The sequence below is a fragment of the Cnephaeus nilssonii genome, assembly GCF_951640355.1.
Source record: "Cnephaeus nilssonii genome assembly, chromosome: 5".
Taxonomy (NCBI): domain Eukaryota; kingdom Metazoa; phylum Chordata; class Mammalia; order Chiroptera; family Vespertilionidae; genus Cnephaeus; species Cnephaeus nilssonii.
Window position 1 is genome coordinate 96,270,451 of NC_137076.1, and position 13,531 is coordinate 96,283,981.

Consider the following 13,531-nt stretch of genomic DNA (forward strand, 5'->3'; position numbering starts at 1 on the left):
ATGCCAATCATCATTTCATTGAGTATTCTGAGCTAGATAGCACCTTATTAAAATAATGAGATATGTAGGGCTGACATTTTCTTGGTTCTAAAAGTCTCTCATAAAATTTAATAAAAAATGAATTTTGTTATTAATTCTCAGGATCACCATATACTTATTTTCAGAGCAGATTTTTGTTTTTTTGAGCAAGAACTGAGTTCATTTCTCAGTGATGAAAGATGATTTATAACAACCAAGAAAAAAAAACAGATCATAATCATCAACGTACCCATAAACCCTAATGATTACATGTCATTTTACAGAAGCTTCTTAATAAATGATAGTAATTTTTAGTAACATTGACAATCATAGGAAAATATAACTCAGTTTTATGTCAAAGGTATAATGTACTTTTTCAAATCCTTTTTTTCATTGACCCTGGTTATTCAAATTGTTTGTTTATACCAACGCTTAGAAGAACAGAGATAATCTACATGTACTTTCATACTGTTAATTCCCTGTCATATCAATTCAAAAGGACAGTCCCTGAATATATCCACATTCTTACATGGCCAATCCTTGTGGCATATTTTATAAAATACTCATTTATACTAAGCAAATCTTTGCTAACCACGTGAAAAGAGTCTCCAGCTATTTCTCACCTACTGGAAGAATCTTACAAACTCCTCAATGATAGAAACCACATATGTATCTCTCCATCCTCCTCTCTCTCTCTTTAAAGCCCAACAGCATAAGGAGTTTCTGATTTAATCCAGTTTTTCCTTCTATGACTGCACTAATCATTCAAACAACAATAAAACTGTAAACCCAGAGCTCCCGGAGTGTGGCTATTTTTTAAAATGACAGCATAAATAAGTAAGAGGGTTTTGTTTTTTGTGTTTTTTCCCCCCCCAAATCTGGGAATTTTACCACTGGACATATTTAGAACATTTGCCCTTGACTAAAGCATCCTAAGTAAAGAAAATTCTGTTATAACACATTTCCCCCGATGTGGTCTAGATGGTGGTGATAAGCACAGTCAGTTTTGTGAAATAACAAGATAAAGTCATTTTAAAATGTGGTTTTCAAAGGTGACTCAGTAAATAGAAAGTGTTTTATGTTCTCTAAGAAAATGTGCAATTAAGATATTAAAATGATAGTGGATCTCTCTAAATAACCAAGTAATAGTATAATTGCCAGAAAATATTACTTCATGGTGTTAAAAAAAGACATTGGCAAAATGGTTTTATTCAAATTCCTTATAGAACAGAATTTGGCCTCCAAAACCCTAAAATAACATAATGCATCCCAAAATAAAGTCTAAAATAAAACATTCCAAAAAATCTGAAAGAAATAAGAAAAACTCTGTTTTTCTTGGGGTCTATAATTTTGCAGGTCTTTCACCTGTAAATTTGGCAAGTACCTAAGATTATGACTTTTAAAATAATAAGGGCATCATGCTCTATTGACTTATATTTAAAAAACAACAACACTGGTTTGCCACACAGGCATATTCATGTGATTCCAGTAAACACCTAGGAGCATTCTTCCAACACATAAACCAGATGCAAATTGACACAGCCTTGCAGATCAGCCCCAGCAGAGCAGAAAGCGAGGGCTGGGGAAGCCAAGCTTGAAAAAGGAGTAATTTATGCAACTGGTCAATCAGAAAACACTATAAGAGATCTTCAGTCTATTAACTCAAATACTTATTTGGCCAAAGAAACAGCGGTACGTATTTACAAAATAAGTCTTGACGTTTCTTTGTCTGTATGTAGGTCAAGGAAAACTAACAGAAGAAGTAATTAACTTTCTTTTTTTGATCATAGTGGCTTCAATAACAGTAAGGACACAGAATGGTGATTAGATTTTACAACCTAATAACTGGCAACTACTCACTTACATTTAAAAATCTTTCACATCTCTGCTTCTTATGTTATGATATTCTTTAAAATGACCTACAGACCATTCCACCTAAGATTATGGTTAAAAAAATATTTCTTATAAAATCTGTAGTCAGTGAAATGTCCACCACCTCACAAAAACTGACAATTTAAAAAAGATGACCTATGCATATTTGTTTAAAAGCCAGTTGTCTGTTTAGATAGTCCTTTGACAATCCAGTTAACTTGCAGTCCGGAGAGGCAGGAGGATTTGAGAGTTATGTTAAAACATATGCTCCCTCCCAGAAGGGGAGAACAGAAGCATTGTTTTTTCTCTGTTGGTGCTTTAAAAGTTGCAAGGTCAGAACAAATGGGACCATATGGATAGAAAATAGCAATCACCTTAGAATTATCTAAATTAGCAGCCCTACTACTCAACATGTCCCATTAGCAGAATAAAACAGCCTTTAATTTTCCATTATTATTCATCATATTCTTATTTTCACGGAAATGCAAAATTCTAAGCCAGTATCAGGGCTTTTGAACATGCAGGTTCCTGACCCCCCTGCCAGACCCACTGAGTCAGACGCTGGGCACAGGCCCTGAAAACATGACTATTCACACAAGACTCAGAGGATTCCATTGCACAGCAAAGTCTGAGAATCACTGTGAAAACTTTGTTCTCAATCTTTTATTTCGATTCTTCTACCTGAGGGATAACACCACTCTCCCATCATCTGAAACACTCCTCTCTCCATCAACCCTCACCTCCCTCTACAGCCAATGAAGATGGATCCTTCTGGACTTTAGAGAGAGCCTTAGTCCCCATGCAAGAACCATTTCCTATCCTTCCACAATACAGCCTCATTGGCACATGCTGGTGATGTAAGCACTTGATAAATACTTGCTGTTATGTTAGCCTGATATATGGCAGTCCTTCAACGACTCCTCCAACAAACCCATACAATCCACATTTGTTGAGCATCTATCTACTAATTGTCAGGCATTGCGGCAGGTGCTGGGGATGCATACAGACACTGACCATGCCTTTGTATTCATATACCTCAAAATCTCAAATCTTCCTTCATGGCTTATTCATGTTTCACTTTTCTAAGGTACACATAGATTTACCTCCCAAACCTCACTAATTTAATTGTTGGCACTGTGTTAGGAGAGAAGTTACTTCATCTTCAATGGTCCAAACAATTACTTCTAAGTTAACACCTCTTGGAGGGTAGGTTGGCAGTAGGTGCCAAGTTATAGACCAAGGCAATGAGACTTGGCAGTAAAAATGCAGATAGAATGTCAACCAAATGAGCATCAGCAAGAGACAGTGGGCTAAAGACACCCCCATATTTTCCCATGTAAATAAGAAGGGTAATTTAACCCCATTTCTCCTTGTTTAATAACATATATTTTAAAATAAAATGCCCAACAGGAAGCAGTATACAAAACTGATGTTTGTATCTTTTAAAACTCAAAACCATCTACTTTCTTATTTCAAAGTATTTTTTATGGCATCCAAACATGTAAATTGTGATTTCAGAAAAACTGGTAATATCAGGATAGAAACAGAGCCAAGAGTAGCTGTGTGAATGTGAGTCAAATTGATACATAAAACGTTTTTTTAAAATTCCATGTACATGCTTCTTAAATACAGCTCTCTACTCTGTATATGATTTGTATATTGTAGTTAATGGTGCAGAAGTAAAAGTAAATATGTTGATTTTCAAATAATCTGTAGCTAGACATGACTAATAATCTATTAAATGTATTTTTAAAATCCTTTTTGAAAACAATACACAAGGAGTAAAAAAGAAAATACCAATGTACTCATATGTTTGTAAGCTCATGGAAAAGGCACAAAAAATACATATACACCAGTTTTCATTGGTGTGTAGGTTTATATATATTTTTAAAAAAGCATAAAACTGAAAATATTCATAGTCTGCTAAGTGAAAATGCAGTCTATAAAATTTTTCTCTGCAAAATAAAATAATAAGTTAAATGTGAAAATAGACAAGGACCAGAAGATAACGTAGGCAAATTCAAACACCATTTCAATGAAGTGATTGAATGTGGACCATTTTTGCCTTTGATGTCTGTTGGTGTTTTATCACAGTGTACTTCCAAACATAAATGGGCATGGCAATTAAGCACAAAACTTATTACTCAATGAGAAAATCTTTTTTTCTGGTTGTTTGGAGACAAAAAGCACAAGACCTTTCTTTTTACCTGTGGTTCTCAATTGGGGACAATACTCCCCCCTCCCAGGCACATTTGGCAATTTCTGGAGACAGTTTTGGTTTTTGCAACTATTAGGTACCTCTGGCATCTTAGTAGAGGCCAGATACACTGTTAAATATCTTATAATGAACAAGACAGGCCCCCCAACAGAGAATAATCTATCCCCAAATGCCCATAGTACCAGGTTAAGAAACCCTGCCATAGAATGCTCACAAAACTAGTGAGTGCCCACCCCTAAAATTAAGTCCCCCCACCCCAAGTTAAGAAAATCATGTTCTATGATTTACATTCTTATAGGAATTTCCATGACCACTTAATCACGGATGGGGATGGGACAGCATACTAAAGCATACATGCTGTACTTCTAAAATATAACACTCGAAATACTGCTCTCCCCTGCCTTCTCGTGCAGGGTAAATCCACCGTCGGATCTTTACTTCATGCCACATTCGAGCAAGAGCATTGTTCGGGGTACCCACAAAGCAACAGTCAAAAATGTGCCCTAAGAGTTAACCAAAAGAAATCGACTTATAAACTATCAAAATCAAGTGGCATTGTTGTTTTCAAATATGTGTACATCTTCTAGAGATACTGTATAAGGAGTCTCAAATATATTAAGTGGGATGGAGGAGAGAAAGATCTGGGAAGAGAAGAAAAAAACACAACGACCTTTAAGAGAATTATCTGCAGGAACAATTCTTCAGAAATCACAAAAATGTATTCTCAATGCAAAAAAAAAGTTCAATTGAAAATGAGTTTTTGATAATAAAGAAAAAAAGGGGAAAGAGTGAGGTCTTTCGCATAGCGCCCGCTCACAGCCTAAATCCACTGAGATAGTTGACAGTTCTCAAACATATACCATCCAACATTCAGTGACAATTATTGGCCTTAATGGTTATCTGACAGACTCTGCTGAAGCAAAACATAATTATTAAAAAAGTTAAACAGCACCCACTCATAATGAAAGAATTGACATAAGCAATATCCTTGACTCTACAACATCTTACATAAATCTTTCTTTATTGCTTGGTTTACATTATGCTCCACATATGAAATATAAAATGTAAGTTTCTCAAGAATAGGGAGCCACATCTTATATGTAATAGACACTGAATAAAGTATTTACCTGAAAAATTATTTTAATGATATTAGATTTTTTTTCAAGGGGAAGAGGGTGAGGAGTAATAGTAACATCTTAAGCTTAGTTCGTCTGATCCAGAAAACAAAACAAGACGAAAAACAAACAACTACAACAAAACTGTGTGACCTTGAACAAGTCACTTAACCTCTCTGGGCCTCAAGTTCCTCTTTTGTAAATAGGTTCTTAGTAACCATCTCACTTTTTTTTACTGGAGGATTAGATGACATAATGCATATCAACAGGATACCTGCACAAGTTATGACTCAATAAGCAGTAGCTTTTTAATTATTTTATTATATTAGTATTACAATGATGGCAAAAAAGGTTGATCACTGAACCAGGGGAGAAGAAGGGGCAGAGAAGGGGAAGGAAAAACAGAAAAAGAAGGTGAGAACATTAATAGCTTGCTAATATTGGATAGGAGGCTTCTAAACATAATTTAGAGCCTGCCTGTTGTCAGTGAGTGTTCACATCCACCTTCAGCACGCTTCATGGTTCTCAGATAACCTTCTCCGTATGTCCTGAGTAACCTCACCCATCTCCATGGCAGCCCTGCTCTAACCTCAACAGAAAGGGTCTCCCATGTCACAGATAATACAGAGGCCTTCAATCACGCAATCCTTTCCATTGCTGGCTATCACCCCACCCCAATTCCCGATTTGTATTTGCAATCTCTGCCCTTCTATCTAAAGGATATTCCTCCGCCAAATTATATGAGTCCTTTCCGCAAGTGCCCTCTCCCCACTTCAATTTAGACCCAAACTTTTCAGAAGTGTAGTTTCAACCACTAAAACTCCCCTCCCTACATTTACCAGTGAGCTCCTGCTACCATTTCTGAGAGACAAGTCTCAGAACTTACTTCATTTTTTCACTGTGGCATCTGACTGACAAGAAAAACAAGTCTGAGATGTTCTAAATTAAATTACAGTGAGACAGAACAGTTAGACAGTTAAAAGCTGGGGGCCCCAATCCTGAATGAATGCTGGATTGATGAATCAACATTCAAGTGCCACTAGCCAACCACAAATAGGACCACAGTACCTGCATGGGCATGAACTTCCAGTCCTGTTGCCTGTAAGCAACCGAAAGTAGAAACTATTTCTTCCTTATGGACTATGCTCCTGTCATAAAACTACCCAGGCTTCACCTTATCCCAACCCCTTACACCTTACTTGTGTATATTCCTTCAAAACAACTTTCTTCTCCAAAACACAATGGATGAAAAGCGCTCCTCAACTCCAGGACAGCAGACTGGTCGCCTTTTGCACTTAACGCTGTTGCTGCTGGTTTCGACTTCCCATCCCAGGCCCTGCTCCTTTTTGGCCTAATGTAAAAGGGCTTTCAGCTGTAGAAGTTGTGTTTCTTCTGTGTGTTGGCTCAATAAGACACTGCTGACCGTTCCTTCCTTTTGTAAACTCCCCTGTGCCTCAGCTTTGAAGTCATTATCTGCAGGTTCTTCTACTAACTCTCTAACTGCTGCTTAGTAAGCGCCATAGGGGGCTCCTTTTCAGGTTCCACCACGTGAACTACAGTGCTCACCAGAACTCCATTTTCAGCTGTCTCTCATTTTCCATTTTTAATTGCATCCATTCACATAGCTATTAGTAATGCCACTTACGTGCTGACATGTCCAAGTTCATCTCTCTAGTCATGGCTCCTTACTTAGCTCTAGACTTGTATTTTCCAATCACCTACTGGCTGTCTCTACTCAGAGATTCCATATGTGTAGAAAAGTAAACATTTTCCAGACTGCCCACCCCTACCTTCTCAATTCGGTTGCTCTTCCTGTTCTATGTGTCAATAAAGAACACCACGAGAAACCTGGGATTCACCAAGTCCTATTACTTCTACCTTGTAAATGCCACGATTTTATATCTCCTTTGCATCCCTGTTTATTCATCAATCCTTCCTGGGTTTTTGCATGTTTCCATCTCATCTCCCAACCTTAGGTCTTGTTCCACTTCAATCCACCCTGAAGTGTGAATCTGTTCCTGCGATTCTCCTATGGGCATCCTTTCCTGGGTCCCTACAGCCTTGGGAATAAAAATTAAACTCCTCAGCAAGCCACAGAAATGGCATTCATAATCTGATCACCACCTCTGATTTCAATACCAACACTACCACCTCCTCACAGCTACTCCCAACTCCAGCCACTTCAAGTTACATGAAAACCCATATTCTTCCTGTGTCTTATTCTCCTATATGCCACCTTTATGCATGGAACATATATCCAGAGACCTGTAACTCCTGTCTTCGCTTACCCAATTTCTGTGTAATACCTCAGTACTCCATATTCTCAATATTCCATCTTTCAAAGCACTGATGATCCTACATTGTGATTCTTTCTACATTTGTTGGTTTAAACAGTAAAATGCCTTGGCATTTAGAACTATGATTCTATGTTTGGTTAGCTCCACATATATGGTCTAGTATCTAGTGAATAATAACAAATCACTGCCTTAAAAACAAATACTTCACCCAATATTTGTGGCATTCACCAGGAGTCAAACATCCAACCAACCATTATATAGTCAAAACCACAGGGAGAGACAGAATAACCTTGTCTTTGTGTATTAGGATAGAATAAATATGTAAATATAAATATGAATTAGGATAGAATAAATATGTAAATATAAAGGATAGAATAAATATGTAAATATAAAGCAACTTGAACTATCGAACAACAAATGAATGATGTAGGAGTCAACAAGTCACAAAGTAACCCATGAGAGACACAGACCATGAGGTACTCACTGGATGCTCAGAGAAAGTTCTAGGGAGAAGATAAGACTCACAGTGAGTATAAGCCCTGTAGCAGCCTGCAGGGTTATCAATAGTGAACACCTATATATTAAGTTTCATGAGGGGAGGGGACAAGTTGGCCTTGTTCACTGCTCTGCTCCTTAGCCAAGCACATGGCTGGACCACAGCAGCGACTAAATAAGTATTTGCGCTGCAGTGAATTTTAAACTTTGCAGCTGGCAAAGAAAACATCTGGGTTTTTTGTTTGGTTGTGTCTTTAAGGCAGTGCTTTTCGCCACTTGCCATCCCATAAGAAGGTAATTTGTGTTTGTGTTTACTAGAACTCTTTCCTCAAAAGTGAAATATTGCTTCACTCTCTGGATGGCAAATGTGTTGTTTCAAGACGGAGAAGGATCTGCTTTAAATGAAGAGAAAGCTATTTCAGTCCCTAATCCTCAGAGCCAATTTTGGATCTTAAAATGCACTTTTCATCAAGAATCTTAACAAAAAGATTCTTGCCAGTTTAACCAAGACATCTAAAAATATGTCACTCGAAAGCCAAACGCTCTGCTCAGGAACATTCTAATTGATACCACGTTCCTCCAAAGATGTTCCATTGAGCCAACCTGAGTCACGTGGCTGTGTAAGATGCCATTGTCACCCTCCTGAGTAAGAACTCGGGACTGCATGTCATTTAGGTTTTCTGCATTTTCCTTAGCCTGTGCTGATTTTCCTGGAACTTCTTTGGCCCAACCCAACATAGCTATTATAATAAACCAGACCAGAGTCACGTGTTACTTTGAGTTGGAAATCAAGTTAATATGTCCTCTGTCATTTCAAACATGAGGAAACTGAAACACAGTGATGTACATTCCTGACCCAACCTCACGTAGGGTAACAGCTGAAGTGGACACTGGGTCTCTTGAGTGATAGCCGGGTGTTAAGGCTTCTATATAGGCTCCCGTCACAGAACACCAATGCTTTCCACACACATCATTTCATTAATTCTGTTGTCACCCAAGATAGGTAAAACGGGACTGCTAGTCCCCTTTAACAGGTGAGTCACTCTCTCAGGGTGACGGGACTGCAGAAGCAGAGCTGGCATCCAAGACTCCTGGCTGAGGTCAGGGTGTTTCTAGCATTGTCATCTGCCAGGATCACCACAAGGACACGGACCTTTTTCTTTTGGTACAAATGAGTCAATAGCAATGTAAATGGGCTCGCGTGCCTACCATTCTTCAAAGGGAGATTTGCTAAAATAAAAGCAAGTCACAATCACCAGAGGTTGCAGGCCACAAAGGATGATAAGGCAGAAACATGGGTGTTAATCAATTTTGAGGTTTCATTTAATCAATCCACTCTTCTTCCAGAACTGAATCTAATAAAAAAAAATCCTAATCCTTATAGACCTGTACACAGGAGGCAAAATGCCACACACATCTTATTTTATTGAGACACCAGCGATGGACTTTCCCATCTGCTGCTTCGAATCAAATAACCATGTTTACATAAACTAGCATACATCACACAATGTTTCTCTGAAGGAGTAATGTAAGGTCACTCCGATTGCTAGCTGAAAGAAGTTTATTTTACACGTCAGAATGTGTCTGGACAAGTCCACGTGTAAGCACCGGGCTAGGAAAGGGTCTGGCAGGGGTTTTAACACTGGGTTCTAGTCATTAATGCTGCGCCACTGTCCTATTTACAACCTGACATTTGTCTTTACACTTGCAGCATCCCATGATTTTTCAGCAACAGTAAATAACTTTCAAAGATGACACCTCGCCTTAGCTGGGTCTATATTTTGACTAGCAGGTCTTGGCAATGTGTCCAATTCAGATACCTCTCCAAAATGCTGCATACAGGTAAAAAAAAAAAAAAAAGAACAAAACTTAACAAGAGAAAAAGAAAAGGAAAACCCTATACCAAACAATTTGGGATACAATATATCTAAATTCTTAATCTATTGTAGCAACATCTAGTTATGCCACCACTGTCTCTGGATTTTAAATATTTCTTATTTTTTCCATAAAGCCCTGCGCTTGTGACCCTATAAAGGGGAAAGGTGGTAAAATAAAATTCGGGAGGATAAAAGAGCATAAATAAATCAAAATGCAAAAGAGGGGACTCCAATTCAGTCACAATGAACCACGCTTAATTTCTATATTACTTTGTTTTAGCAACACAATTTAGATTCAAGTACGTGGGATTAAGGAAGTACCAACATTAGGACATTTTGAATTTTTTATGGTAAAACTCAAAATATACACACTGATGAAAGACCTCTAAAGTCCCACAGAAGTGGACATTTGTATATCTGAAAAATTAGTTTCCTAAGAAACAAGCATTCTCTACCCACGAGACTTACAAAATGTGTGGGAAATCTGAGTTTCTGAATCATTCAAGATGGCCTTTGGTCTATGTTTTTGTCCTACAGGGTCAAATCTTGCCAAGTAATTATAAAATAAGAAGATGCATGTCCTTAAGACATTTCTGAAATGCAGGGTGTCAGTTTTGAAAAGGAAATGTATTTTCATAAACACTGACTTTATAATTATTCAGTGTGTGTATACATTCTTGGGGACACGCTGGAGGTGAATATTCCCTCCAGCAGTCATAAGATGTTTCAGAATCTTTTAATACCTCAGGATTATCACCTATCTTTGGACAGTGTGCAGGGGAATGAGGATGGCTATTTGAGCTTCCTCTTTATTTGAACTCTGGGGCTATGAAAATTAGTGTAATGTGGAAAGCATGGCCACTACAGAGTATTTTGGACCTAGTTAGTATGTGTTCTAAATTTCAAATCCTGCTGGCTGGCTTAGAAGTGTCTGCATTAAACCCTAGGTGCAACACTCTCTTCAACAGTGCATTCCATTTCTAGGCAGAACTGTACCACCACAAAATCTTCTGAGAAATGTGCTTTGTGCTATCAGAATTGAAAGTAAGATTGCAATCTGACACTCAAACGTGCCCTTCTTGGAGAAACTTTTGAAGGGGAAAACTTCAAAACACAGAGTAGGAAACTCCAAAGTAAGTGGGGGTATCTGGGACACTTGTCGGTGTTGTGTATTTGCAGTGTCCCAACATGGGCAGCAGGGGGCGGACCTGCGTGAGGCTAACCCCCCACAAGTGTTTCCTAGTCTGGAACACCCAGCCTTCTTCTGTTAACACTTGCCCCGAGTCCAAGGAGGTCGCCACAAAAGAGTGCCACTATCAATAAATTGTACAAGCTTAGGACATACGGTGAATAACACTGCAGAAATGACTGGAGATGACACGTGGGTCTGACTTTGCCTTTTGAAAACAACGGTGACCAATTTTCATTCTGTTTATTTTGGTGATTGGGAGGCTTAAAGGAGCTGGGGGGGCGGGGGGGGGGCGGCTTGCCCTCAGTAGTAAAGAGGCCATCTCTGAAAGCAACAAGTGAACGTGAATATTGCCTGGGGAATTTATTCAGCCTCTTTGAAACAGTTTAATTTGTAGGTAATATTCTCTTTTACATATTGAATCAAAACCTTCCCCTCTTCCGCTAACCCCACCCCAAACCCAGAAATTTATTTGATGAGCCTGGTTTCCAATTGGACCTTAGGAATGGTGGCTTCTGCAGGGGGTCTCCTGCCTGTGGCTGCATTTTGCATGTGAATGTGTGATGCATTTTACTTGCTTTATGCCAAGTCCCAAGTAGTTGAACCAAGTTGGAAAAATCTGTAGGGACCAGAAAGAGCTGGCTCTGACACTACAAACACACGGGGTTGCAAAGCAAAATCCCGTCCTTGCCCCGACTGCATACACATAGCCACATACACCCTGGCTCCTTTCTCCCCCCTGTCCCCAGTGAATGTCTGAGGAGACACAGTCATAAACCTCAGTACTCACCATATTGACTTCAGAAACCATATCGATGCTGGCAATGTCAATATTCATTCCCACGGCCACGGGGGGACCTGCAAACCAAGAGGACCGGCCACGTGATTTCTCAGAACTTCCTTCATTCTTAGCAAGAGTTGTCCCCGGGCCTGGGACACTCTGCCCAAGTCCCTCCCCACGTCTCACCCTCAAATTCTTCAAGTCCTGCTTCTTATCTAAAAGGGAACAGGAGCTCCTCTAAGACATGCTCTGTTGAACAGGCACACACGTGTCCTGAGGGATGAGGGATTCCAGCTCTGTCTACACATGTGAATGCCTCAGCAGGAGCACACACACAACTCCCAAAAGCACAGGAACATTCTAGCCCAAGGGAATTTTATATATTGCCTTGAAACCCTCCTCCTCATTCACCCCCACAGCTTTCGTGTGCAGGTTTTAACTCTCTGAGCTTCATAAGACTCTGAAGCAAAATTAAACGGCATATGAGGGTTTCTCAGGCTGCGGCGAAAGAGGGCTCTGGCCCTTCTCCCCCCTTCCCCTCCAGCTCCTCAAGTCCTCCCCCGCCCTCCCATTCCACCGCCCCTGCAGGACTGGATAGTATCCAGACACCAGGCACTTTAAACCCTGGTCAGAACTCTTCCAAAGTAGGCGGGCACAGGGGGTTAATGCCACTTCTCAACCAATTGTCTGCACTTCTTGTCCTCCAAAATGCTCACCGCAGCCTTCACTAAGCCAGGTTCTCTGGGCACACCATTAACTAAACTTGGGATTTGTAACTGAACGAGGCAATGACTGTGAAGCAAAGGATTTATAACAGTGACGCCCAAGGACAGCAAGCACCAATACATGCTAGGAGGGTCTCTCTCACTGAAAGACCCTCTAAGTGCTGGCTAGTAACCAACCGGTTTAAGTTTGGGTCAGTGCCTCAATATGGTAACACCGAGACACATTCCATTCACCACGATGAGGGAGAGGGAAGAGACAGCCAGCACAAAGCTCAAAAGACAGCTTAGGAGGCTACAGCTGGGTTGTTTCTTATTTCCACGGCAACCCCATTACCTCCAAAATCTGGTCTCAGACGAATGTCATAGCCTTTCAGGAGTCTATCCACCGTCTCTTTAACCAGTGACATGTTACTAGGATCATTGACACTAAAGAAAGAAAAGACAATAAGTAGGCATCAGTCAGGCGGCAGCCACAGCGTCCTCAGCGTCTATCTGATCCTCCCCACCGATCCCGGTTCGCCCGAGGTATGCAGAGCCCTTCAAAGTGAGAAAGGAAAAAACGCAAGCCTTAGGCACACTTACCTCTGCGCACAGACAGCGGCGATTATTAAGGGGAATGGCCAGATCCCAAAGTAGCCTTTTTTCCGAACTCTCCACATCCCTTTAGTTTTTGATGGGATTGAGGGCTTCACTGAAGAGAGGAGATCCAACTTAGTCTGCCCAGTGCAGTAATTCTAATGTGAGGCGCATGCGCACGGCGTACCAAAACATCAAAGGGGCCGCGGCGGCTGCCTGGGACCTAGCAGATTTTCTTGCTAAGAAAAATAAAAATAAAAATAAATTAAAGGGAGAAAAGGAAAAACATATATATGCATACTATATACATATTTGAATACTATAAAAAAAAATCACCCCGCAAGAGGACCCAGAGTAAAAATCTTTGT

At 39.8% G+C, this 13,531-nt stretch overlaps 1 protein-coding gene across 2 annotated transcripts in view; it reads right to left on the reverse strand.

Moving 5' to 3' along the window:
- Positions 1-13,246, reverse strand: part of GABRB2 (gamma-aminobutyric acid type A receptor subunit beta2) — a gene marked incomplete at both ends in the record, with an annotated part of 197,522 nt that extends 184,276 nt beyond the window's left edge. For both annotated transcript variants that reach the window (XM_079773294.1, XM_079773293.1), the window contains 3 exons: positions 11,872-11,939; positions 12,922-13,013; positions 13,170-13,246. In XM_079773294.1, the coding sequence (XP_079629420.1) occupies positions 11,872-11,939; positions 12,922-13,013; positions 13,170-13,246 (237 nt within the window). The remainder of the gene's footprint in view (positions 1-11,871; positions 11,940-12,921; positions 13,014-13,169) is intronic.
- Positions 13,247-13,531: the final 285 nt, after the last annotated feature.